At 38.8% G+C, this 24459-nt stretch overlaps 1 protein-coding gene across 6 annotated transcripts in view; it reads left to right on the top strand.

Annotated features, from left to right (window-relative positions):
- The window catches only part of LOC129189599 (dedicator of cytokinesis protein 2-like), a 180266-nt gene that overhangs the window by 37022 nt on the left and 118785 nt on the right, over positions 1 to 24459 (top strand). For 4 of the 6 annotated variants that reach the window (XM_054791433.1, XM_054791432.1, XM_054791431.1 and 1 more), the window contains 14 exons: positions 4932 to 5015; positions 8564 to 8604; positions 8696 to 8751; positions 11245 to 11341; positions 12103 to 12251; positions 13538 to 13673; positions 16386 to 16543; positions 19823 to 19904; positions 20061 to 20193; positions 20436 to 20508; positions 20588 to 20664; positions 23719 to 23969; positions 24072 to 24170; positions 24308 to 24380. In XM_054791433.1, the coding sequence (XP_054647408.1) occupies positions 11273 to 11341; positions 12103 to 12251; positions 13538 to 13673; positions 16386 to 16543; positions 19823 to 19904; positions 20061 to 20193; positions 20436 to 20508; positions 20588 to 20664; positions 23719 to 23969; positions 24072 to 24170; positions 24308 to 24380 (1300 nt within the window). In that variant the 5' untranslated portion in view covers positions 4932 to 5015; positions 8564 to 8604; positions 8696 to 8751; positions 11245 to 11272. Of the gene's footprint in view, positions 1 to 3940; positions 4242 to 4931; positions 5016 to 8563; positions 8605 to 8695; positions 8752 to 11244; positions 11342 to 12102; positions 12252 to 13537; positions 13674 to 16385; positions 16544 to 19822; positions 19905 to 20060; positions 20194 to 20271; positions 20356 to 20435; positions 20509 to 20587; positions 20665 to 23718; positions 23970 to 24071; positions 24171 to 24307; positions 24381 to 24459 lie in introns of those variants that run through there. The other 2 variants (XM_054791430.1, XM_054791435.1) reach the window with 2 other exon arrangements.

The following is a 24459-nucleotide window of genomic DNA, read 5'->3' as shown; positions in this document are numbered from 1 at the left end:
TCCCGTATTACTTTACATTTCTACATTTAGGTCCAACAGCAATGTATTGGAAGTGTTTTGGCCAAACTGGACTTGATGCTGGAATTTAGATAGTTGAAAAGTGCGTTTTTGCGCCTTTTGCAATCAAAATATGAGACACAACCCCCCCCAAAAATTCAGTTTTTGGAAAATTAGGTTGGGGGAAAAAGTGATATTAATTAAAATGTTATATTGCATGAAAAAAAACTGAAGAATAAATTAAGTATTTTGTTATAATTATTTTGAAAATAAAAGAAAAAATGACTGAGAATGAGAATAAAGTCAAAATATGAACAGAAAAAAGTCATATTCGAACAAGGAAAAAATGTCTTAATTTTACAAGAATAAACTTGTAATATTGTGAGGAAAAATGATGTCATTTTAGTAGTAGCGTAGAGTTAAATTTTAAAAGAAAAAGAAAAAAAAATACATGATGGAAAGTACACTTCCATCATGTACTTTATGATGGAAATTAAACTTCATTGTTCATTGAATTGAATTTTCCCCTTACCAGCATTGAGATTGAGCATTAAAGACCCGCAGTGGCAAACAAAGCAAGGAAAAGGGGGGAGTTCAGCCGTAAAACCCTCCACAGGCGTGGCATGCATGCTTCCCTGAAAGCATCTTATTTTATCTACCATGATGTTGCTGTATGTTGCCATGTGTCTTGCAAGTTGTTTTCCTGTGGCCATCATACTTGGTCTCCATTTATGTAATGTTCGATTTCTGGTTACAGCGGGGCATTTTTCCCCTTTCCACTTCAAACACATTTAGGCTGCATCCATGAATGCTCCCCGTGAGTCACTGCTTTTATTTTGCCTTTTGATAATGTTTTCCGTCATCATACTTTTCAATCCATTTCATTTAGCTTTACAGTGCTTAATCCGTAGTGTCTTGATAAGATATCTCTCCTCTTGCACACCATCACCACCAGTGCCTTTTAGCACCCACTGGGGTGAGTATTTATCAGCATTATTGCATGAAGAATGAATGTCCTTGATGGTTTCATTTGTGTCGATGGTAATGGTTGAATTTGATTTTGAACATGCATACATTTTACATTTGAATATGTTATGTTACAGTTCACAGTTCTGCATGTGCAAAAAGGAGTAGGAAGAAGCAAAGCTCATTTAATCCGACCGCGTTTCCGTTTCACCTCAATTGCTAATACAGTGTTCCCTCGCTACATCGCGGTTCACCTTTCGCATCCTCCCGGATGACGGAGCTCCTCACCCCATTTCCTAGGGTGAGTCCAGCCATTCTACGGAGGAAACTCATTTCGGCCGCTTGTATCCGCAATCTTGTTCTTTTGGTCACGACCCAAAGCTCATGACCCTAGGCGAGGGTGGCAACATAGACTGACTGGTAAATTGAGAGCTTTGCCTTCCGGCTCAGCTCCTTCTTCACCGTGACCTATTTCTACAATCTTTAGAACAAAAAGAACCCATTTACTTTTCTTTTTCTCAAAATTATTATAATTGATTTTCCGAGTGTATACACACTGTAAACACACAAACACTCTTATAAACACTGACAACCCCCCCCCAACCTGTCAGCAGTGTTCCTCTCATCCTCTACAGGGGCGTCATACAGCATCATTCATCATTGCCCCGCAGAATGTCTTTGGCAACTATTGTTACTTGTCCTCAAACTAAAGTCATCAGTAACAGTGCTGGCATGATCGAACCCAATTGATTTTGTTGAAGATACGGACTGTAATGATCACCATAATTTACTGTTGGTATGATGTTCTTTTTCTGAAATGTGGCGTTACTTTTATGCCAGATGTAATGGGACACACAACTTCCAAAAAGTTCAACTTTTGTCTCATATTTTCCCAATGGTCTCGGCAATCATCAAGATGTTTTCTGGCATTTGAGACGAGCCTTAAAGTTCTTTTTGATCAGCAGTGGTTTTCATCTTGGAACTCTGCCATGCAGGCCGTTTTTGCCAAGTGTCTTTCTTATGGTGGAGTCATGAAAACTGACCTTAACTGAAGCAAGTGAGGCCTGCAGTTCTGTGGATGTTGTTGTGGGGTCTTTTGCGACCTCTTGGATGAGTCATCTTGGGGTCATTTTGTTTGGCCGGCCACTCCTGGGAAGGTTCACCACTGTTCCATGATGTCGCCATTTGTGGATAATGGCTCTCTCTGTGGTTTGCTGAAGTCCCAAAGCTTTAGAAATGGCTTTATAGACTTTTCCAGACTGATAGATCTCAATTAGTCTCAGTTATGTTTTAAGTCACTTTTTCACACAGGGCCATGTAGGTTTGGATGTTTTTTCTCCCTTAGTAATGAAAAGTTTCATTTAAAAACTGCATTCAGTTGTACTGTCACTGACTAATATTTAAATTTGTTTGATGATCTGAAACATTTAAGTGTGACAAACATGCAAAACAAGAAGAAATCACACACTTTTTCACACCACTGTCTATCAAGGCCATCAAAATGATCGAGTTTTTATTTATTGTGCGGGTAATTGAAGTATTGATCGTCCTGACAGGCCAAGCTTACGTCAATAAAGCGATTGCAATTGCATATGCGACCACATCTTTCTTAACCACAAGCACGGATGTGATCGTTTCTTGAGGATTTTGTAGCAGTTGAAAGTTAGTGTAGCTGCATCAGTGTCTAAAATACTGGGCAAACTTGTCCAACGATGTATTGCATCAGTAAATGTAAGGATTTTTGTATTTAATCTATGGTGACAATCTGTGGTGACAAAATAAGTGTAAAAAAACTGAATTAAAAAACACCAAACAGATTTCATATGGCCATATAAAAGGTAAGGACACAAATGTTTTCAGTTAATAAATCAAATAAATAAATGGGACTAAGAAGTATTGGAAAATGAATTCTCTTATTTTTTTTTTGGTTATCCTCTTAATGAGCAACTTGTATTAAAATAATAATAAAAAAAAAACCTCCCAAGGAGTCACCACATGTCACTGGAAATAGATTACAGAGGAAAGAATTTATTCTCCTTTGGCCATTCCAGTCCACTTGCAAGTCGTGCAGTGACCGCCCAGATCCAGTGTGGGGAGCTGCTGCACTGGAGTCGTTTGGAAGTTTTTAATTACTGTAATTTCACATTTGTGAACCTTTACGAAGGGTACCCTATTTGCAGCATGAGGTGCGACTCAAAGGGTATATTTTACCTTATTTGGTAACTTGAGGCAAGATTACAAATTCCTCACAGCCCGAATAATAATAATAATAATAATAATAATAATAATAATAATAATAATAATAATAATAATAATAATAATAATAATAATAATAATAAGGCATTATTTTAGCCTCCTTGAAAGAAAAATGATGAAGATTATTATTTCTGGACTTGCTAAAGAGCGTCCCAACCAGACAGCAATGGAGCAGAACACCTTTGGTGGGCAGCCAGAATGCAGATCAGACATGATGGACTGGTCTAGTGGAGGCGGGGGGTAGACAGGAGGTAGAAAGCCTGCGGCATCTGTTCATGAGACTGATGTACATCAGTTGAAAATGTGGACTCCGCTCTGTTTAATATTCTTGTCAAATGTAGAAGGAGAAGGAAAATACAGAGAAAAATGCTTGATCACAGCACTGATCCAGCAACAACAGCCCGGCGCATTCTGACAGTCAGCGCCCGTACGAGTGGTTCCTCTCACAGAAAGAGTGCAGCTGAGGAGAAAGCAGGTTGACATGAGGCTACTGTATAAACACACGTGGCTCGATATGCTGTCACGTTGGGCTTGGAACAAAAGGTGTTCACATTTATAAGATAGAAGACATTCAAAAACTACACGCAACCTAATATTCATACTTTTGCGCAGTATCAAAATTTCATCTCCATCTTTAAACGAGCCAGATATGATAGATGTTTCCTCTATGCACACTAATGTATTTTTTATGATCCTGAACTACCTGGAGTCCTCCTGTTCTTCAAGGTTAAAGCACAGCTATCGGACACATTTTCCACATGCTAAATGAGCACAAAGGAAATGTAACAAACTGCAGTACTCACATACCCACTTCCTCTTAACCGCCTGAAGACAGGAAGAGAAGTGAAAAGAGGAAGAGGCAAAGGGCAGAGGGCTTTCATTTTAGGTAAAAATAAAACGTCAAATAGACAGCTTAAAAAACGTACCGGGAAAAACCTTAGTAAACAAAGTGAGACAAATACCGGTAACGCGAGGCATCATGGCTCCTTGGGCAATGACCACCATGGAGCGTTATGGTGTAGGTAAGTCATCATGTGGTCATTCATTTATATGATGTACTTTATATGCTGCAATTGGGATCAAGGAAAGAGTAGATACTACTTAACAGATTGTGCACGCAGTTCAAAATTCCCATTGGAAAATGCTTTATTTAACACCAATGCAGCCAAAGTCAGTGCACAGTGCATGAGGATGCAATGCTAACAGAAATAACACAGTGTTGATGAGGAAATACAGTTAAGAACTTGCTATTGGAGGGACATTGCAGAGGTTCTCTGCCCTGCTGGCAACAGAGCATTGATTGAGTTGTCATGCTTGAATATTTTTCCTTATTATATTCAGATATGTTATGAGCAATGACTACAAAATGTATTTTGCTGGATATCACACGGTTCTCGATAAACCTGTAAGTCAGGAAGTAGAGGAACACAGAAGGAGGTTTGCTATAACAGTATTTTTTTTTATATGTATATGTTTTATAAGTCCATGTGTAAAGGTCATTGGCGCCTTTGCGTCACATGCTGTCCGTTCTTGCCCGTCAATCAACTACAGGTTTATAAAAAACAATATTTTGTTGAATTGTTGGCTGTATTACAACTTGTACAAGAGAAACATGTTGAGTGCAGTTGATGCTCAAAAACAACAGAGTTTACATTGACACAACTGATGAGACGTAAATGCCTTTTTTTTTCTTTTTTTTTCTTTTTTTTTAGTCAAATGGAACTTTTCTGGCAATGGCGAGAATCAGCTTTCTCTCGAAGTAGGAGATACAGTCTACATACAAGAGGCTTGCGATGGTAAGTAGAACATGACGGTGTACTTATACTGTGTACTGTAATCCAAACTCGATCACTTGTTTGTCACACGTCTGTAAAAAAACAAAAACAAAGTAAAATGCCTCAGATTCAATTCGAGCTTGTGAAGTATTCGATATAGGGGCGCAGTGATTCCTCAAATAATTTGAGTACCTCGATTACAAACAATCGAGGATTTTTTTCTGCCTCGAGTAATCACTCACGTCACCGACGCGCTCACGTCAGCCATGCAGAGGATGAAGAAAGAAGTGGAGGTTTGAAGGCACGGCTGACAGCGCCAAGGCAGAGAAAGATGGAAAGCAAAATGTAAAGAACAGACAAAAATGCGGCTTGCAGCAAGTCGAACACTGTGACGTGTATCCGTTTTAACGCGCCATGTACATACCACAACAGCACATCTTATACAGTATGTTGCATCATCTCCTCCCGAATGGAAGGTTCGAGATAAGGTAACAGTAATGGAGAGCAAATCAGTGAGATTAAGGTTAATGAACATAACAACATATATAAGCCGTGTGGCGGGCTAGCGTTCTCTTAATTATGACTACTGTCGAATGTGTGGCATTTTATTATGATGGTAACGTGACTACAGGGTTTATTTCAGCGTCAGGGAGCGAGAGAGTGACAGAGCGCAGCGATGGGCCTTCCGGCGCAACAGCAATTATTGCATGTTAGTGTGGCTCAAAATCTGCCTTAGCTACCTCAAAACTAAGGCACATGTAACTCCATAGATGTGCACCCCCAAAAAGTCATGCTCGTTAGGACTGACTCTTGTAACGCAGCCCTCAGCCACCATCGCTCGCTCACGCCAACAGGCCAAAAGGAGTTGTATTTTGCTCACCAAGCCGACGCCACTAGCCCGACACCGACGAAGACCCACAAAGTTGGGGTGCCAAAGTGTGACCCAGGGGCCATTTGCAGAGCATGGCTTATTTGTCATTGCATCACTGCAGAAATGAAATAAAATAATACAACAGCAAAAGTGGTAAGAATAGAGCAAAAGGCACAATGACAAAAAGCTGTGAAATGTTGACGCCAACAACCAACAATAACAAAAAGCTTTGTATTAAAGACAAACCTTTAAATATCTGTCACTTTTTAATTAACTTTAACAACCTTTCTACAAAATAGACAAATATATGATAAATATACTATATATATTACTCATTTAGTTAAGAGTAATGTGTTCCACTACATTTTACTTTGAACACTGCAAAAACTCTATCTTATGAAGAATATTTGTCTTCTTTCTAGTCAGCCTGTCTAAGTCTAGGATTTCTAAGCGCACAGCCATCAACGTAATGTAAAGTCATTTTTATTCTCTCCTTTTCCATGAAGTAGTTACAGTCTGGGATGGATAAATTCATCTGCAAAAGCCCCATCATGTAGTCCATCAGTTTGTTCCTATGCACACTGTGAATTTATTTAATTTTATTTGAACATGTATACAAGTTACAGTGGAATAGCTCACATAATACAATTCACAGCTCCACATGTCCAAAAGGAGTAGGAAGAAGCAAGGCGTATTCAATCCTACCCCCCATCCATCTCATACAGTATCTGTTGCTGTGCATTGATTCAATTTAAGAAATAAAACGGTTGATTATCTAAAAAATTAAACCAATTGGTCGTTCATTATTTAGGGAAATGTTTTTTTGTCTTATGTATTAGTATAGTATTAGTATAATTGCTCTTTAAGCAAGCAAAAATGCTTTTTCCGATTACTCGATTAATCGAAAAAATGTTCAGCAGAATACTCGATTACTAAAATATTTCATAGCCACAGCCCTAATTAGATATAATGTGTTTCAATGCCAGAAGACAGAACTTACTGTAGTTGATTGGTGGATAAGAGATGTCGGTAAGTACAAGTTTATCAAATAAGAATATATTGAAAAGTCCTTATCGGCATTCAGTAATTTTTTGAATGTGAAGGCTGAATTGACATTTTATTTAGCATTAATTATTTTTTTAAGGAACCCAGGTGCCCATTTTGCTACAATTTTACAGTCATGGGAGTCATTTTGTGCATCATGTTAGTAGTATGCTTTTCTCATCATTTTTCTTATTTTCCCCCCATCGATTTGTTAATTAATGAATTACTTATTCTTCAGCACATTTCCCTATCATAATTTACACAGAAGGAAAATCTCAGCTATTTTTTGCAGCTTTTACTTTTTCTCACAATTTAAGCGGAGCAAACAAATAAAACACACTACTTGTCACTACTTTGGGGAAAGCATTGAAGGCTGCATCAGTGCACATCATACTGCTATGTGCATTTTATTTGACTGTTTTTGAGTCTGAAATTTTCCAGTCAGTGCACAGCAGGAGCCAAACAATACAAACAAAAAAAAGCAATAGTAAATATGCTAAATATAGAAAAAATATCCCCAGTCTAATTTACATAATAGTATGGCCTATTTAAAGCTGCTTAGTCTTTAATGGATGGATTTTTTTTTCTTGTTGGGGAGAATTTCACCCAAATGGGATTTACAGACTAGAAAAATGTGACAGAACACATTGTGTCTATTTATTGTAGAACAATGGTGTAGCAGGGAGAGAAAATGACATTCTAAATGCACATTTGCACCAACAAGAAATGGGGTCTTGCTATGCACAGCCACCAAGTTGAATGGAAATAACTGCTCTCGTTTCCGTCGTCCTGCTTACTGACAAAGAAGCAGATGACAAAATATCTCTTTTTCGTACAGAAAGGACTTAAAACACAGGTGTCAAACTGAAGACCCAGGGGCCGGATTTTGGCCGATTGTGGCCCGCGAAAGCCTGGAAATAATGCACATGAAAATGTGTTCGATCAGTTTCGACAGAAAATTGATACCGGATACAACTGGAGGTTTTTTTTTTGTTGTTGTGGTGGTTTGGGTGGAATCACACTCATTCCACCCAAGCGACTCACGTTGACTAGCAAAGGTCTCACTTCGCTGCATCTTAACGACTGTCGTTTTGCACCACTAATGAGTAGGCGTGTCACGAGACACCCAACTCACAAGACGAGACGATACACAAGATTGGTCCCACGAGATGACGAGACGACATTTTAACATTAAGTACAATGGGAAAAATCTGGCTGGACAAACAAACCTTTTCACTTAACCGAGTCACAAAACCATGCAGGTGCGTTTTGAAATGTTTATTATCCCACAAATTGATGCTAAACAATATTACTGTCCACATTTTTTGAGACCAAATAAACTACTGCTATGATAATATATCATAATAAAAATAATAGTCATAATAATAAATAGTATAGGGCCGTACGTCATGTTTTCACAAGATCTGGCGACACCCCTACGAATGAGTGAAGCCAGTCTTGGCTGGGGCATGCCTCAACTTGAAAGAAAAAATGCTCGTGTCTTGCACCATCCCCTCAGAATAGAGCTGTCCTATCTAGTCATTGAGCATGAACTTTTGAAGCCTGCTTGGATGAGAGGCAAAACGTCTTGTAAAAACAATCTAAACAGTCCCGTTACGGCCCTGACGTAAAATGTCCTCCTTGTGTCTTCTAGGATGGTACAGAGGCTACCTGGCCAGAAACAAAGCCCATCAGGTAACAGCTACTGTACATCGGATCTTACATTAAAAAAGCCTACAATGACATATGAAAAGCATATATTAATGTATAAGATTTTGCACTCTAGGGTGTGTTTCCTGCAAGTTTTGTACATCTGAAGGAGGTCATTGTCGAACAACGGGGGTAAGTATGTGTACAGTAGCCCCTCATATCACCCCTTTTTCTTACTGCACGGCACTCACTGGACTTGGAAAGGCTCTAGATCACACGTGTCAAACTCAAGGCCCGCGGGCCAAATGTGGCCCGCCACGTCATTTTATGTGGCCTGCGAAAGCAATTAAATAGGTCAAAAGCGTGCTTTGATAAAAAACTACATTTCCCACAGTGCCTGTCGACTACAATACGAAGTGACGGCTCACCGCCACTAAACAGCAGTGTCTCCACATCAATGCCAACGAGTTGAACTGACAAATAAATAATGATCCCAAAATGTCCAGCGAGAGAAAAGTTGATGCGGATGGAAGACCGTTTCAAGAAAGATGGGAAGGCGGGTCCTTGTTTGTGCTTCAAGGAGAAAGACCGCTATGTCTTTTGTGTTACGAAGCGGTGTCGTTGTTAAAGAGTACAATCTGCGTCGGCATTTTGACACTAAACACGGAGCTAAGTATGCCAAAGCTAGCCTTCAAGAAAAGCAATAAATTGCCCAAGAATTAGAAGGCAAACTTCGGTTGCAGCAGAGTGTGGTCATGAAATCCACAGCCAAAAACAATGCGGCAGTGGAAGCTAGCTTTAATGTGGATGAAGAAATTGCCCGCGCTTCCAAGTGTTTTTCAGAGGGAGCGTTTTTTGAAGCAGTGCATGCTGAAAGTCTGTGAGCAGGTGTGTCCCGACCAATTACAGTCTTTAAAAAATATCAGTTTACTAACCTAAAAACTTGACCGATATAGTTGTAAACTGAGTCAACTTTTATTTTGTAATTTTTAGTTGATTACATATTATTTATGTGTAGCTGCTGTTGCAATTATTTAGTATTTGCAGGTTTTATGTTTGTATGCAGACAAATTATTGTAGTCAAACCATCAGTTGGATGCAAGACTGTGCAGCCTTTTTTTTGTAAAATGCTACATCTGTCATACATGTTGTTGGCAGCTCACAATTGTTGATCTTACAGTAATTAAGCCCATTTGAACTTTGACAAAAACGTTTTGAACAAAAACTTGTGTTTTATGTTATTTTTCTTAATTCACTTGGATAGTTTGATCCTTGATTGATGGAGTAGTGTGGGTTTCATACGCTGACAAATTCAAATGATTTATGTTATAACAGAGAAACAAGTAAAGATATTTTTTTTCTATGCAACTGTAATGTTTGTCACTTGAATAAGTAATAAATTTAGAGTTATTTAACATTAAGGAGTTGTTAATTTTATTTTACATCACATTTGATTACATGTAGTTTTATTTATAAGTTACATCCGGCCCTTTGAGGACCGCCATTATGCCGATGTGGCCCTAAGGGAAAATGAGTTTGACACCCCTGCTCTAGATGCTAGATGCTCTAGATGAAAAGCAGATGTTATTTCTCGTACCTGATCAGCTGGGGTTCTCAGTGTGCTGAGACATTGGTCCAGCAGATGTATTTGAGGATACATGGCTCCAACTCTATCTTAGATCTGAATACTGCAGTATTGTATTCCATAGTCTCCACTTTTTGTGCTGCCCTCATTCTTCCTCAATTTTTGACATTTAAAGTTGATCTAGAGTCGAGGCAAGGCAAGTTGGTACTGTGCAGTGAAGTTGATAGATGTACTTCACACAGCAGCGATATTCACACAACATATCCACACATCTTAATACAGTAATCCCTCGTTTATCGCGGTTTGTTGGTTCCAGAACCTACCGTGATAAGTGAATTTCCACACCGTAGGATTCCTTATTGAAAAAATTGAATATTTTCACAGTTAGAGCATAGACTTTTAAAACATTATTAAAGCCCGCTAGACATGAAATAACACCCCTATAGGCACATTTACACTCCTGTTACCCTATATAATAGACATAATCAGAGAAAATAAGCCTTTTAAGACATACTGTAAATAAGACTCCTGCTCATGTGTGTTTCACTAATGTTTTCCGGACGTGTGCACAGGAGCTGACGTTTGGGGTTCAGAGTTGAGTTTTAGCTGGACTACTGCCACAACAGTAGCCTGCGTTATTAATATGATTATTATTACTATTGCCCGCAATAAAAGCCTGTGTGTCTCACAGAACATTACAGTAACATTACTTGTAACACCTAGTGACCAGTGTAGAATAATACATTCCATCAGTGTCTTCGAATGCGTCTTTTGAATGTCCTATGTTTGTGTTTTACTTCATTTAGACATTTTTATGCTTAATTTACGCAAAAAATGCAACCTTTGCCTAAATATGCTATCTTATAATAGGCAATAGTGAACCACAAAACAGCATGATTTATTCATCATTGTATATCTGAAAAACCGTGAGAGTGAAATTCAAACCACGATGTGGCGAAGGACGACTGTATGTCGTTATATACTGTAGGCATCCACGGTCCATTGTGAACACCTGCTGTTTTATGTTCAACAAAAAAAGACCTCATTTACAGTCCAAAACATTCATGGTTTTGGTTATAATGTGTCACTGTGCTATGCAGAAATGAGGAAGTGGTGCTGTCTGCAGAGATGCCCCTGGTGAAGGAGGTGACCACCACGCTAAGGGAGTGGGGGAGCATATGGAAACAACTCTTTGTGGTACACATAAACATCACATGTTGTGTAAATATGAGTACAGTATAACAGTACAACCTCTTGGCAACCATTTTATTGCAGTCTATCTTATGAAGAGACAATACTATAGAAATTGATATAGTTTAGACAAGTCCGTGTACGGCTTGTACAGCAGTTACGTCCAAAGTGCGGCCAGGGGCCATTTACGGTGGCTGTTTCTTTATTGGCCCGCGACACATTTTAAAAATCTAATTTAACAAGAAAAGTAAGAAAAACAAAAAGAGCAAAAATGGGAAAAATCAGCAGTAATTTTATGAAATAAAGCCAAAATATTGTGGGAATGAAGTCATAAATACGAGAAGAACATTTACAAGAAGAAAGTGTAAATAAAATGTAAAAAATAAAAAAAAACTAAGACAATGGCAGAAATGTTAAAAAAGCATAAAAATACATTAAGGAACACAGTTGGACTCACGCCGTTTAGTATTAAGACGAGAAGGCGCTCACCACCGAGGCAAAATTGTGGCGTACTTTTTTGACGTTAACCGAAAATCACGCTAACTGTGGCCGACGAGATTCCACTGTATTTTGACGACAACGATTGTTGAGTCAATAATTGGTACTGTTGTCCAAGCTGTACACTGACTACTCTAAGCTATATCAAAGTTTCTTTTCTGTGGCATTATACATTGAGAAGATATAATAAAATAAGGGTTGCCGAAATGTGAGGGGTGTACTCACTTTTGTCAGATGCTGTAAAGTTGTGTTGCTTTGCACTTCTGCAGGCCAACAAGGAGACGCGTGTTAGGCAGGTGCAGAGGTTGATGTGGGAGCTGATGGAGTGGCGTTCCCAGCTTCTCTCTGGTACGCTGCCTACTGATGAATTCAAGGAGCTCAAGCAGAAAGTCATCTCCAAGATTGACTATGGAAACAAGTATGTGTGGAAAAACAAACATCACTAATTTTCCTCAAGGCGGTGAATGCTCACAGTAGTTTTCAATATTCACCACATAAACCTGCACGGTCTAATGAGATCCAATACAAGAGCTGGATGAAAATATCTGCCTTTGCAAAGATAACATGCTCAGTTTTGATTGACAGTGTCAGTTATCTTCATTATTGCGCTTGTATTTTGCAGTGGGGTACAACTGCACTTTATACTGAGAGCTGTTTCTAATATTCTGCCCTCAGCAAGATGTATTCTGATGGTACAGTTACAGTACATCAAATACACTACAGCCAGTTAAACTAGCTGTGTACTGTTCTGCACTGTTAATTAGCAGTCTTGCACTACTGTCTAGCACAAACTGTTTGGGGAAAAACATTTATTTTATTAAAAGTTTCAAAAAATCTTTCTGTGTAACATCTTTATGTGCACTAAATATGCCATTTTATGACGTGCACACCTGCGGCTTATACACCTGAATTCGCGATATTATAAAATATGAAGACCTAATATTAAGAAAATGGTTGAGGTTGACTAAGGGACAGACTACAGTGTGTTCTCCAACAATTCCAGTCACTTAGGGAATATCGATTATGATTACGCTCCTGTGAAAACCCTCAGGCACTTTTCAACAATTGATGACTCTCATCTTGTTTTGGCTTACTACAGCTTTGCATTAACAGCCTCTTCTTTTTGTATTTTATATGATATATGATATATATCAGGTAGGGGTGCTCTGATCGATCGAAAAATCACAAGATCGACATGTGCCGATGCTTGCTTTTCAACGCTGATCACCTGGCCTATCACTGTTGTAGCTCACAGCGATCCTTTCGTGCTGTGTAGCGTCTTGACCTAACTAACGTCTTTGGCAGCATCATCCTCCCTTTTTCCCCTCCCGCAAAACAATAAATCATTCTGCCGTGTGAAACTTAGCTACCAACACATGCCACGTATTATTTGCAGTTTTCTTGTCATTTCATTCACTGTTAGCATTTCATTGTTTCCATGTACTTTAATTTGTGCTGCTAAGTGTATTTGAATGGTGCCATATAACAATACAGTAGGCAAGAGCTTTATTTAAGAATCTGCCTTTAAGGTACAATAACTATCAATATGAGAAGGATAACTTCATATAAAAAGTAATTTATTGCTAAAGCATCAATAATAATCATTGTTACATGGATACGTAATGGTTATGCTATTATGTTGCACTAAATAATAAAGCAGAAATGGACACACATTCATAAATCTATCCAACTTTGCTGCTGCAGTATCTTGGAGCTGGACCAGGTGGTTCGAGATGAGTATGGGAATATCCTGGACCCAGAGCAGGCCAGCGTCATTAGTCTTTTCCGGGCCCACGAGGAGGCCTCTGCTAAGATCAAGGAGCGCATAAAAGAGGAACAGGTAAGCCATCAAGGTTAGATGAGGACATTGAAGCAACCTGCCATTCAACTTCCTCTTCTTTATTACTATTATTAAAATTGCATCACATTAAGATGCAACTGCATGAAAATGTCAGTGTTAATATATCATTTTACTTGCTAATCATGTCTGCAGTATTAAGTATTCACTTCATTATACATTACATGGGATTGAATTGAGATCCGTACCTGCTTTACATTTTTAACAGTAATTCATTAGGAAGACAGAAGTGATGGTTTAACCTGTTTCTTTATGTCTCAGAGGATGTGTTGGCCAAAATCTATAATCTTTATGCTGGGATTTTGCCAGTTGAAATGTGGTTTTGGTGATGTGCCATTTTGTGTGTCTGTAGCTTTAATGATAATGAGCTGTGTTTGTCCACGCCTGTGTCCCACTAAGGGTGTGTGTCTCCAAGAAGCACTATTGGGCTTGTTAACTGCTTTTTACATAGACAGTCGTCCCTCACCCCTTCACAGCTTCAATCTCTGACAGTTTTTCAAAAATATATGAATTAATAAATCATTATGCAATACAGCCTATTTGTCAAAAGTATACACATTGAAGCAAATATTACATACAGTACTTTTGCCCATATTAAGCATTTCCAAGTATTAAAATGGCTAAATGAACTCAAATACAAACACAAGGCTTTCAGAAAAGATGCTGTGAATGATGTGTTGTATTCTACACTGGTCACTAGGTGTCAGTAATGTTACTGTAATGTTCCGTAAGACACACAAATGCCAGACTTGATTGCCGGAACAACAGGCTTTTATTGCAGGTTTGAATTATCTCACAACAGTCATAATAGGAGTGTAAAGGTGACTACTGGGGTGTTTCTTCATGTCTACACGGCTCTAATAATGTTAAAACAAACATATTAAGAAGGTAGGAAAGAGGTCTTCTCCGCTCTAACGATGAAAATATTCAATTTACGAGGAAGGAATTCTACTACATGGTCAGGTGTGGAACCAATGAACCACAATAGACGAGGGATTACTGTATACTCTAACTCTGCACTTGTCCAAAGCATGAGTAAGCAATTTATTGCAAACAAGCATTAAAGTGAAATAGGCTGTTCATCAGCTGATCAAAAGTTTAAGACCACAGCCTTTAAAAGCCAAAGTCTTGGCAAAAATGTGGATGAAATGTCATTTTCTGTCAGGCATTCACAGTCATGATCTCTTGATGGCAAAGGCAAAAAACTTTCTCTCCTTGAACACAGTGGGATTGTTGGGCTGCATAAGCAAGGCTTCTCGCAGCGCACCATTGCTGCTGAGGTTGGACGCAGTAACACAGTCATTTGAAGCTTCTTCAAACATCCTGAGGGTTATGGAACAAAAAAGTCAAGTGGTACACCCAAAAAAATGTCACCGGCCCTGAGCCGGAGGATCCGATTGGCCGTCGGTCACGACATGGGACGATCCTTGACCCAAATGGAGGTTGTTACTGGTGCTGAGTGCAGTCCAATAACCATCAGCTTTACTTTACTTTACCTTACTGTTCTCTTTACTTGTCTTGCTTGCTTGCTGCTGTAACAAGTAAATTTCCCCGCTGTGGGATAAATAAAGTACATACAATACAATACAATACAATACAATCAGATGGCATCCGTGAGAGAAGGGTTTTAGAAGAAAAAACATCTTCAAAGGCCTCGTCTCCTTCAACGCCACAAAATTACCCATTTGGAATTTGCACAAGAGCACCAAACATGAGACATTGAAAGGTGGAAGGAAGTTTTATTTTCTGATGAGGAAAAATGTAACCTTGACAATTCTGATGGCTTCCAACGTTACTGGCATGAGAAGGAGATCCCACCTGAGATGTTTTCCACACGGCCTATCTAGATCCAACTGAGAACATGGGAAGTTTACAAAAATGGACATCAGTTCTAGACAGTGGATGCCCTCCATGAAGCCATCTTCACCACCAGGAGCAACATTCCCACCTCCTGGAAACACTGGCATCAAATCCTCAAACCCGTTTTTGAAGTGATTAACAAGAATGGCGTAGCTCCTCATTACTGACTTCTTTTTTGAACATTTTATTTCTATTTTAGGGAGGTTTGGGGTTGTTTTTAGCGGTGGTCTTAAACTTTTGATCAGCTGATGAACAGCGTGTTTGCTTACTCAGAATTGTATTTGTCTCACTCCCTTTTCTTATTTTTGCAATTTGAAGCTCTACTTAGAACCTCCTTAAGATCCAACAGTGCAAAATGTCAACTCTTGCAACTTTTCGGCTGGTCTTAAAATGTAGATCAGGAGTGTATCACATCCAAGAAGGTAACATTAAGGAGCGGCACAGAATCAACAATAGCATAGCTGTTGCTAACAGCAACATCATGCTAGGTTAGCCTGTTCGCTGAAGAAAAAAACAAAATGATCAAACTTGTAGCTGACTGACAGGTATCTGGCACAGCTACAGGCTTTGTATTAAGATGTGTAGTGAAGCCTGCTTTTCGTCCTTGAAGTGGTAGGTGTATGCACAGGGTGAGCTCTTCTAACTAGGAGCGGGTCAGAGGTGGCATTATGTCCATGAGGAAGGAGGTTTTCCAGATTTAAAAAGTGAGATAGATGATAGATTTTTTTTTCTCAGGGACAACTATTATTCTTCAAACTTCCTGAAATAGCCCATTTTGTATAACAGTTGAAGTTTAAATGAGAAAGTACACCCTGTAAATGTGTCACACTGCAGTCCAATGTTCAGGCGGAGCAAAGTGGCTTCTCAGCACGGATCCAATCGTCGCCCACACACAGCCTCTACGTCTTTGTCAGGAACTTTGTGTGTCGTGTGGGAGAGGATTCAGAGCTCTTCATGTCCCTCTACGACCCCATCAAACAGACCATCATCAGGTATCACTGACACATTGTTTATACACAAACTAACCCTAGGACAGTGCTTCTCAATTATTTTGTTGAGCGCCCCCCCCCCAATTTTATGGAGTCGATAAAATTGTTCTAAATACACCTCTATTTGGCTTCATGCTGTCCGCTGCCAACATTTTTAGACACAGTAAACACGCCGGTCTTGCCTCGTCTCCCGCTGTAGTCACAGTGAAGCCAAGCGCTACAAACGCATCGTCATATTTCCTGGTCTTAGCTTTCCAGAGACTTTTGTTCATCTCAAAACAATATGCATTTGAAAGACTAATACATTTTCATGGGAAAAATGCCCCATCGAAAAAAATCAGACCTCACAATCGCTTGGCTTTACTTTCTCTCCTGTGTTTACATGTGCGGATGAACACATACACAACAACAGACAGGCGACCGCGCGCAGTGATACGACGGGAGAGAAAGTAATGGCGAGCGGTTGTGAGGCCTGATTTTTTTTTCGAGGCGGCATTTTTGCGATGCAAATGTATTACGCTGGTGAACACATATTGTTTTGAAAAGCCAAACTCTTTACTTAAGTGGCCCCACCAACTAACCGGGACTACGTTCCTCATCACTGAAATCCGACCAGAACTGGGCTCACGGGACGAAGTGGGGGGTAAATGACTGTTGATGCACTACATTGCTGATGGTGATGTCATACAACTTCATGTCAAAAAGTCCCAACTCTGCCTTTAAATGTTATTGAGGCTTTTTTCACTGCACTTCCTATCAACCTGTCTATCTGTACTGGATGTGCAATTACACCTGATTCACACGCACCCAGAGAGTCCAGCATTTGGTGTAGCAAAACAGTTTAGCCCCGAATGATTCATATCATGGTCGCATTTTGAGTTGCAAACCTGTAAGTGACATTTATTTTTTTCCATCACGTTCCTCCCTAAAGTGGATGAAATGATCACACAGACTCCTGAATTGTATGCTGCATGCCTCTGCCTCTGTCTTCATGATGAAACCTCTCTTCATAAGAATGCTGTACCAGAAATAAAAAAAAAAAGATAAAGAAAAAGACAAAATTACAGGGCTGCACAGACTGATTGGCATCACTTGGAGGCTGCTGACATTAATCATGCAAATCCCTGCCACTCACTGTCACTGTCACGTTGGCGAGCTCTGCCTCAGCCTCCAAATCTGGGTCTTTTTGAATGTGGTTCAAATATGAATTGACTGCAATACATGCAGGAGATGCTTTAGGTTTCCAAATGTTTGGTTTCATTTGATTGGTAGCGAATACTCACATCTGTTACAACAAATGGTTCAATTCTTTCACAAAAGTCATCCATGGTTACATCAGTATCCATTTTCCTCTTCTTTTTTTCACTCCTGCAGTTTCTCATTAGCTGGTCCAATGCACGTTAACTGATCATTGATAACACAACACAAACTGTTCTTCTGTTCCTGTCTTTTTTTTCACGCGGTTGCTCTGGAATGCAGCAATGTGTCCTACTTGCTAATGCAGAGCAAATGCATGTCATTTTAGGTAACCATTCAAAATGATTTGCAGCAGCTATCAAGCTTAAAAGTCAGCCTTCCAATGCTTATGGCTATAAATGTATCATAAAAAATGGAGATAGAAGTTTTGATCCATTCTAATGAATAAGTGGATGAAGGCACAATTGTGTAGTGGCGCAGCCTAGTGGGAAAATTGACAAGTTGCACTTGAATGCCAAGCATCCCTCACATGATTTTAGCAAAATTGAAGAGGCAGATCCCAGGTCTGGAATACTTTTAGAGGCGCACACATTGTGAACATCTTCTAAATACATCTGTCAGCAAAAAGTGTATAAATGTTTTATTTATGTGGAGAGAAGGTGTTTTTGTACTGACCATTACAGAGCAAAATTGTTTGAGAGTTATATTTTTATGATATTAATAAAAGAAGAAATAACTGGTAGAAATATACTTACAATAACATTCTCAATTTGAGATTGTGTGTTGTATGAACTATACAGTGCATTCCAATTGCATGCTTACATGTTATGACTACAACATACACTCGTCTCTTGTTTATTGCGGTCCAGACTCGACGGCGATAAGTGAATTTAAGCTAAGCGAAGCCAAAAACTTCCACTTCCACACGGAATGGGAGGAGAACTTGACCAGAATACTACATATGACTTGTCTTTCAATATTCTTTGACTAATTGGCCATAGTCGACCATGAAACAGTGACCGTTTATTAATTGGGGCTGTGAAAAATACCACGTTCACAGCAGTAATGGCAGTTGAGATGGTCAGCGTCATTAACGCATGTGCATCATGTCAAGCCACATCTCTCTATTATGACGGCAGGCGGAGCCACGATAGCGTCCCCACAGAGTCTTCCGCTTTTTAAGAACTTTGTTCTGACCTGAACTCATCAGCAGTGCAATTCCAACCCGGTATATGTATCTCCAACACACGTCGTCCTGGAAGGGACACGTCCTCATTGTCACTAGACTACAGCAAGTTGCATTCAATGTCGTCTTTATTGTGTGTATATGTGTGGTATACAGTAATGAAACAGAAAAACAGCAAGTGGGTATTCTTATCTCTCACTAACGTAACCCTTAGGGGGGAAGTACAATTTGCTGCATTTAGGTATGCTGGGAAATCCCTGAAAATACACTCAAAACGTGAATTCAACTTAAATTACGTGGTGTCTTTGAACGAAACTCTTCATGGCTCCTAACAGCCGCGTTAAAGTATGATTCAAATGTTCGGCTATTGTTGAAGCGCGTTAGTCAAATACTGTACATTTTCAGACATCTTTTAGCTTGATTAAAATTTCAGCTCATTTGGAGCTGTTAATGCATACAAATATACATAATTGTGTCCTGTCATTCTTCTTTCTGTTAATAAAATACTGCAAAAAAGGGCATATTTCATACATAGTGGCAAATGACATAATGTTTTAGTTTTTATAAGAGTGATTAATTTTATCAAAATTTGCAGTTATTTGACAGCCCTATCATTCATTAATTTGTAAAAAACAAACAAACAAAAAAAACGAGTGAAGTGGCGAGGGACGGCTTATACTACTCACAAAAAGTTGGGGGAATGCACAACCGTTATGTTCGAGGACAGCAATTTGTTAGCTAAGTGCGTTCAGTATTGAACATGTTGAACTTGCACATACAATTTTAGAGAACATCAAATTAAGTTCACCAAATTAGGTTGATCCTGAAGTCTATCTGAAATATACATATACCTTCTTGCATGAGGAGATATGATTCAACTGTTGTCGTCCTCTGTGCAGTGAGAACTATCTGATTAGGTGGGGAAGCAAAGGATTCCCCAAAGAGATCGACATGCTCAACAACCTCAAGGTTGTCTTTACGGTGAGTGACCACAAGGGGGCAATGTCGCACCGTCGCTGACAAGCTTTGACTTTTCATATGAAAACTGTTCTTCCAATAAGCATCTTTTATCTGGCCCTTTTATTGAGTCTTCATTGCTTATTCTTAAAATTTAATCTGCCTGTGCTTGTCTGACAGGATTTAGGCAATAAGGACCTGAGCAGGGACAAGATTTATCTGATCTGTCAGATAGTGCGAGTGGGCAGGATGGACCTGAAGGAGACCAACAAGAAGTGCACGCAAGGTCTCAGACGGCCTTTTGGGGTGGCAGGTGCATGAAGAACTCTTATCTTGTTTTATCTGGAGTAATGAAAGTTTAAAATTTTACTGTCTTACATTTATTTTTTAGTGTTGACCCTGAAGGTCAGCTGCTGCATTAATGATGGTCCACTGTGAGCTGCAAAGTCTCACAGTAAACTTTTGAACTTAAAAGGTTTTTTGGCTATGATATCGACAGAGACATATTTTATATATGTATGTATATATAAACATACATATTTTCTCGTTTACCAGTGATGGACATCAGTGACATCATCAAAGGGAAGGTTGAATGTGACGAGAAGCAGTTTTTCATTCCCTTCTCCCCGTACGTGTTCATTACTCCTGCTCTTACGTCTTGTCTCCTGAAAGCCCTCAAATACATTCATATTTGTGCACGTGCGCAGGGTTGTGGCCGAGAACGACTTCCTCCACACCTTTCTGAACAAAGTGACGACGTCCCGAGGAGACAGCGGCGGCCAAGGTACGGTCGTCCACCGGCACTTCCTGTCTGTCTTGCTGTGAGCACTCATGCGACGGCATGGATCATACGCCCCCTTTAGCTATTGTTTTCATATTACTTTCTCTTTATTTCCTGCCCTCGCCATCTTCCCAACCTCAAAGCATGGAGCTTTTATCTTAGCTGCCACACCTGAAGGCCGTAAGCACAACCTTGATATGAAAGAAGACCTGAGGCCCTCGGGTACCTTTACTTAAACCAGGAGTGTCCAAACCTTTCCAGCAAGGGCCGCATACTGTAGTGGAAAAATGAAAGGATGCAAGGGCCTCTATTTCAAGAAAAATAAAGCAATAAATGCATCTCATCTTTGTAACATAAATTAAAAAGTGTTTTATCAATATGAACTTTGGTCTTTGCTCTTTTTTCCCATTTTTGCTGCTGTTTTTTTATTTTTTTGTGTTTCAAGTCTCTTCTTAAATAATCTTTATACGTTTTCTTTTTGTAATATTTTGACTTTATTCCCATAATATTATAACTTTTTCCCAAACTAATTTTCCAAAAATTACAACTTTAGTTTATGAATGTGTATATATTTCCACTCCAGGCTACTAAAATGAGTTTAGTTTACTTTTCCTCATCATTTTATGACTTTTTTTTCCCATTACAGTATAATACAACTTTATCTTTATATACAGCTTTTATACTTATACTATAAAAATGAACAAAACAAAATGAAGTTAGAATTTTTTTGAAAATTAGCTAAAAAAGTTACGATATAATGGGAATAAATTCCAAATATTATGGGTCGAAAGTCATAATATCGTGAGAAGAAAATGTACAAATATTACTTAAGAAGAAAGTTGAAATATTGTAATGGTATATGAAAAAAACAGCAGCAAAAATGAGTAAAAAAAAGAGCAAAGACGAAAGTTAATAGTAATAATAGGCTTTTCCACCTACAGTGTATCAAAGCTGGGATGCAATTTTTTCTTGATTACAAATATTAAAGTGGCCCTTGCACCCTCTCATTTTTCAGTATGTGGCCCTCGGTGGAAAAGGTTTGGACACCCCTGAATTTTGAAGCAACATCCATTTGTGTAATTAAATGTTTGTCCATTTGATCCTCTCATGTATGAAAATGTTAGTGTGTGCACGGAGATGCTTGTACTAAATGATAGAACTCTTGATAGTACTCTTATGTGGCTTATTGCCGAACCAGAAGATGTTGCCGGGGGCGGGGGGATCTTCCTTTTAAGATGTCATTTCTTCATCCACAACCTTTTTAAAATTTTATATTTTGTCCTCCAGCCGCAATAAAAATTACAAATTGTACCAATTGCTCTGTTGCAGCCATTATGGAATAAATTGTCCAGCCTTTCCCAGAAGGAAAATGAATGAATTGATACTATCCAGCCGTACAATTACACATAATATGATGCCAAAGATGCAGATGTATGTCAATTATGACAGATAATGACAAAAAAAAGAATCTTATGCTGTTTTGTGTGCAAACGTGTTATGTCTGCTCCTGCCTGTTTGGCACTAGGATGTAAAACAATTATCTCCTTAAAGAGATTTGCAATCTCTGCGAGTCTGCCCTGATTAAAGGTTAATACATCTGTATAAAAGATTGAGAAGACAAGCCGGGGCAAGAAGAAACGGTTCTCCCATTTTCTTGCTGAAATCAATGATTGAATCAGTTCTGTTGCATAAGGCAGGCGTGTATGAACGTTTTCCAGCGAGGGCCACATGCTGAAAAATGAAAGGATGCACGGGCCACGTAGATATTTTGTAAAGCACCACATGTAGATATGCTGAGAAATGATCATATATTTCAAGAAAATAGCTGCATCTCATTTTGGTGACGTACAGTAGGTGGAAAGGCCTGTTGATAATATGAACTTCAGCCTTTGCTCTTTCTCCCATTTTTGCTGTTGTTTCGTTTTAATGTTCCGAATATTGAAACTCTCCTCTTAAATCATCTTTGGAAATGTTCTTCTTCCTTTCATTCCCGTAATATTTGGACTTTATTCCCATATTCCAACTTTTTCCCAAACTAATTTTCCCCCCAAAAAATCCAACTTCATTTTTTTTAAGCGTTTTTGGAAAAAAATATTTCAACTTCATGCTACTGAAATGATTTTCCTCATAAAATTGTGACATTTTTCTTGTTAGAATACGACTCTTTTCTCTTAATATTTTGATTTTATTTTTGTAAAATTTCTGCAGTTTTTTCCCCATTTTTGCTGTTGCTTTTAAAAAAAATAATTTTAAGAATATTTCAAGTTTTGTCTTCCTCTTTCCTCTCTTAATAATATGACTTTATTCCCATAATATTTTGACTTTATTCTCATAATATTTTGACTTTATTCTCATAATATTATAACTTTTCCCCCAACCCAGTTACATGATTTGTTTTGTTTGTCATATTATGTCTTTCTTTTTTTTTCTTACTTTTTTTTCTTACTTTTCCATGTATATTAGCAGTTTTTTTCTAGTAAAATTGCACTTTTTTCTCTGTGGACTTGATTCCCATATTATAACTTTTTCCCAAGCAAATTTTCAAAAAAAATTTTTTAAGCGTATTTTTAGAAAATATTTCAATTTCATACTACTAAAATGACATTTTTTTTTCTTGTTAGAATCCAAATTTTTTGTGTTAATATTTTAACTTGATTAACTTGATGAAATTTTTGCTGTTTTATAATTTTACAAATACTTAAACTTTCTTCTTGTAAATTTTCTTCTCGTAATAGTATGACTTTAATCCCATAATAACCTGATTTTATTGTCGTAGTAACTTTTTCCCCAACCTAATTTTTCACAAAAAAAAACCCTTCATTCTTTTTTCTTTTTTTCTTTTTCTTTTTTTTGTTTTCGCATAATATTACAACTTGAACTTTTTTTTTTTTTTTTTTTTTTTTTTTTTTTTTTTTTTTTAGTTTCCTTGTTAAATTATAATTTTCGAATGTGCCACAGGCTAATAAAAAAAACAGCCGCGGGCCGCAACATTAACATAAGTATTAACCATGCAACTAAACAAAGTATCCTGTTGAAATGTCCTCGGTCTCTGCCCAGGACTGTGGGTGACCATGAAGGCTCTGGTCGGCGATATCGTTCAGATTCGCAAGGAATATCCTCACCTGGTGGACCGCAGCACTGTTGTGGCACGCAAGCTGGGCTTCCCTGAGATCATCATGCCCGGAGACGTCCGCAACGACATCTACCTCACCCTGCAGGGCGGGGACTTTGACAAGTATAACAAGACCACGCAGAAAAACGTGGAGGTCATCATGTGTGTTTGCGACGAGGAGGGCAAGGTCATACAGGTTAGACAGCAAGGTTAAGCCCGGAACCCCCGCTTTTTACCACACGTGAATACCTTTTAAATTCCCCATTGGAGTATGACAGCCACTTTTCTCTCCTGCAAGAACTCCATCTGTCTCGGAGCCGGCGATAAGGCGACAAGTGAATACAAATCAGTCATTTACTACCAAGTCAAACAACCCCGCTGGATGGAGACATTTAAGGTGCAAAGTGATGCTGAGTTTATTTACTTCTTATTTTTACTTTTGAAAGCTTTGCCATCAAACGGATGAGCCCAGTGGAGCCCACTACAACATTCAGAGAGATGATGATGATGATGTTTTATTTTCCTGTCCTCCAGGTGGTCGTCCCTCTGGAGGAAATGCACAGAATCCATCTTCGCTTCATGTTCAGACACCGATCCTCCCAAGAGTGTGAGTACAAGAGTCTTTCTTCCGCTTCCGACACTCAAGCTTCCTCCCCTGCATCCTCATCCCTCGCCCCTCCAATGAG

This window comes from Dunckerocampus dactyliophorus, chromosome 11, assembly GCF_027744805.1.
Source record: "Dunckerocampus dactyliophorus isolate RoL2022-P2 chromosome 11, RoL_Ddac_1.1, whole genome shotgun sequence".
Lineage (NCBI taxonomy): Eukaryota > Metazoa > Chordata > Actinopteri > Syngnathiformes > Syngnathidae > Dunckerocampus > Dunckerocampus dactyliophorus.
This window is presented reverse-complemented; position numbering and strand designations above follow the sequence as displayed.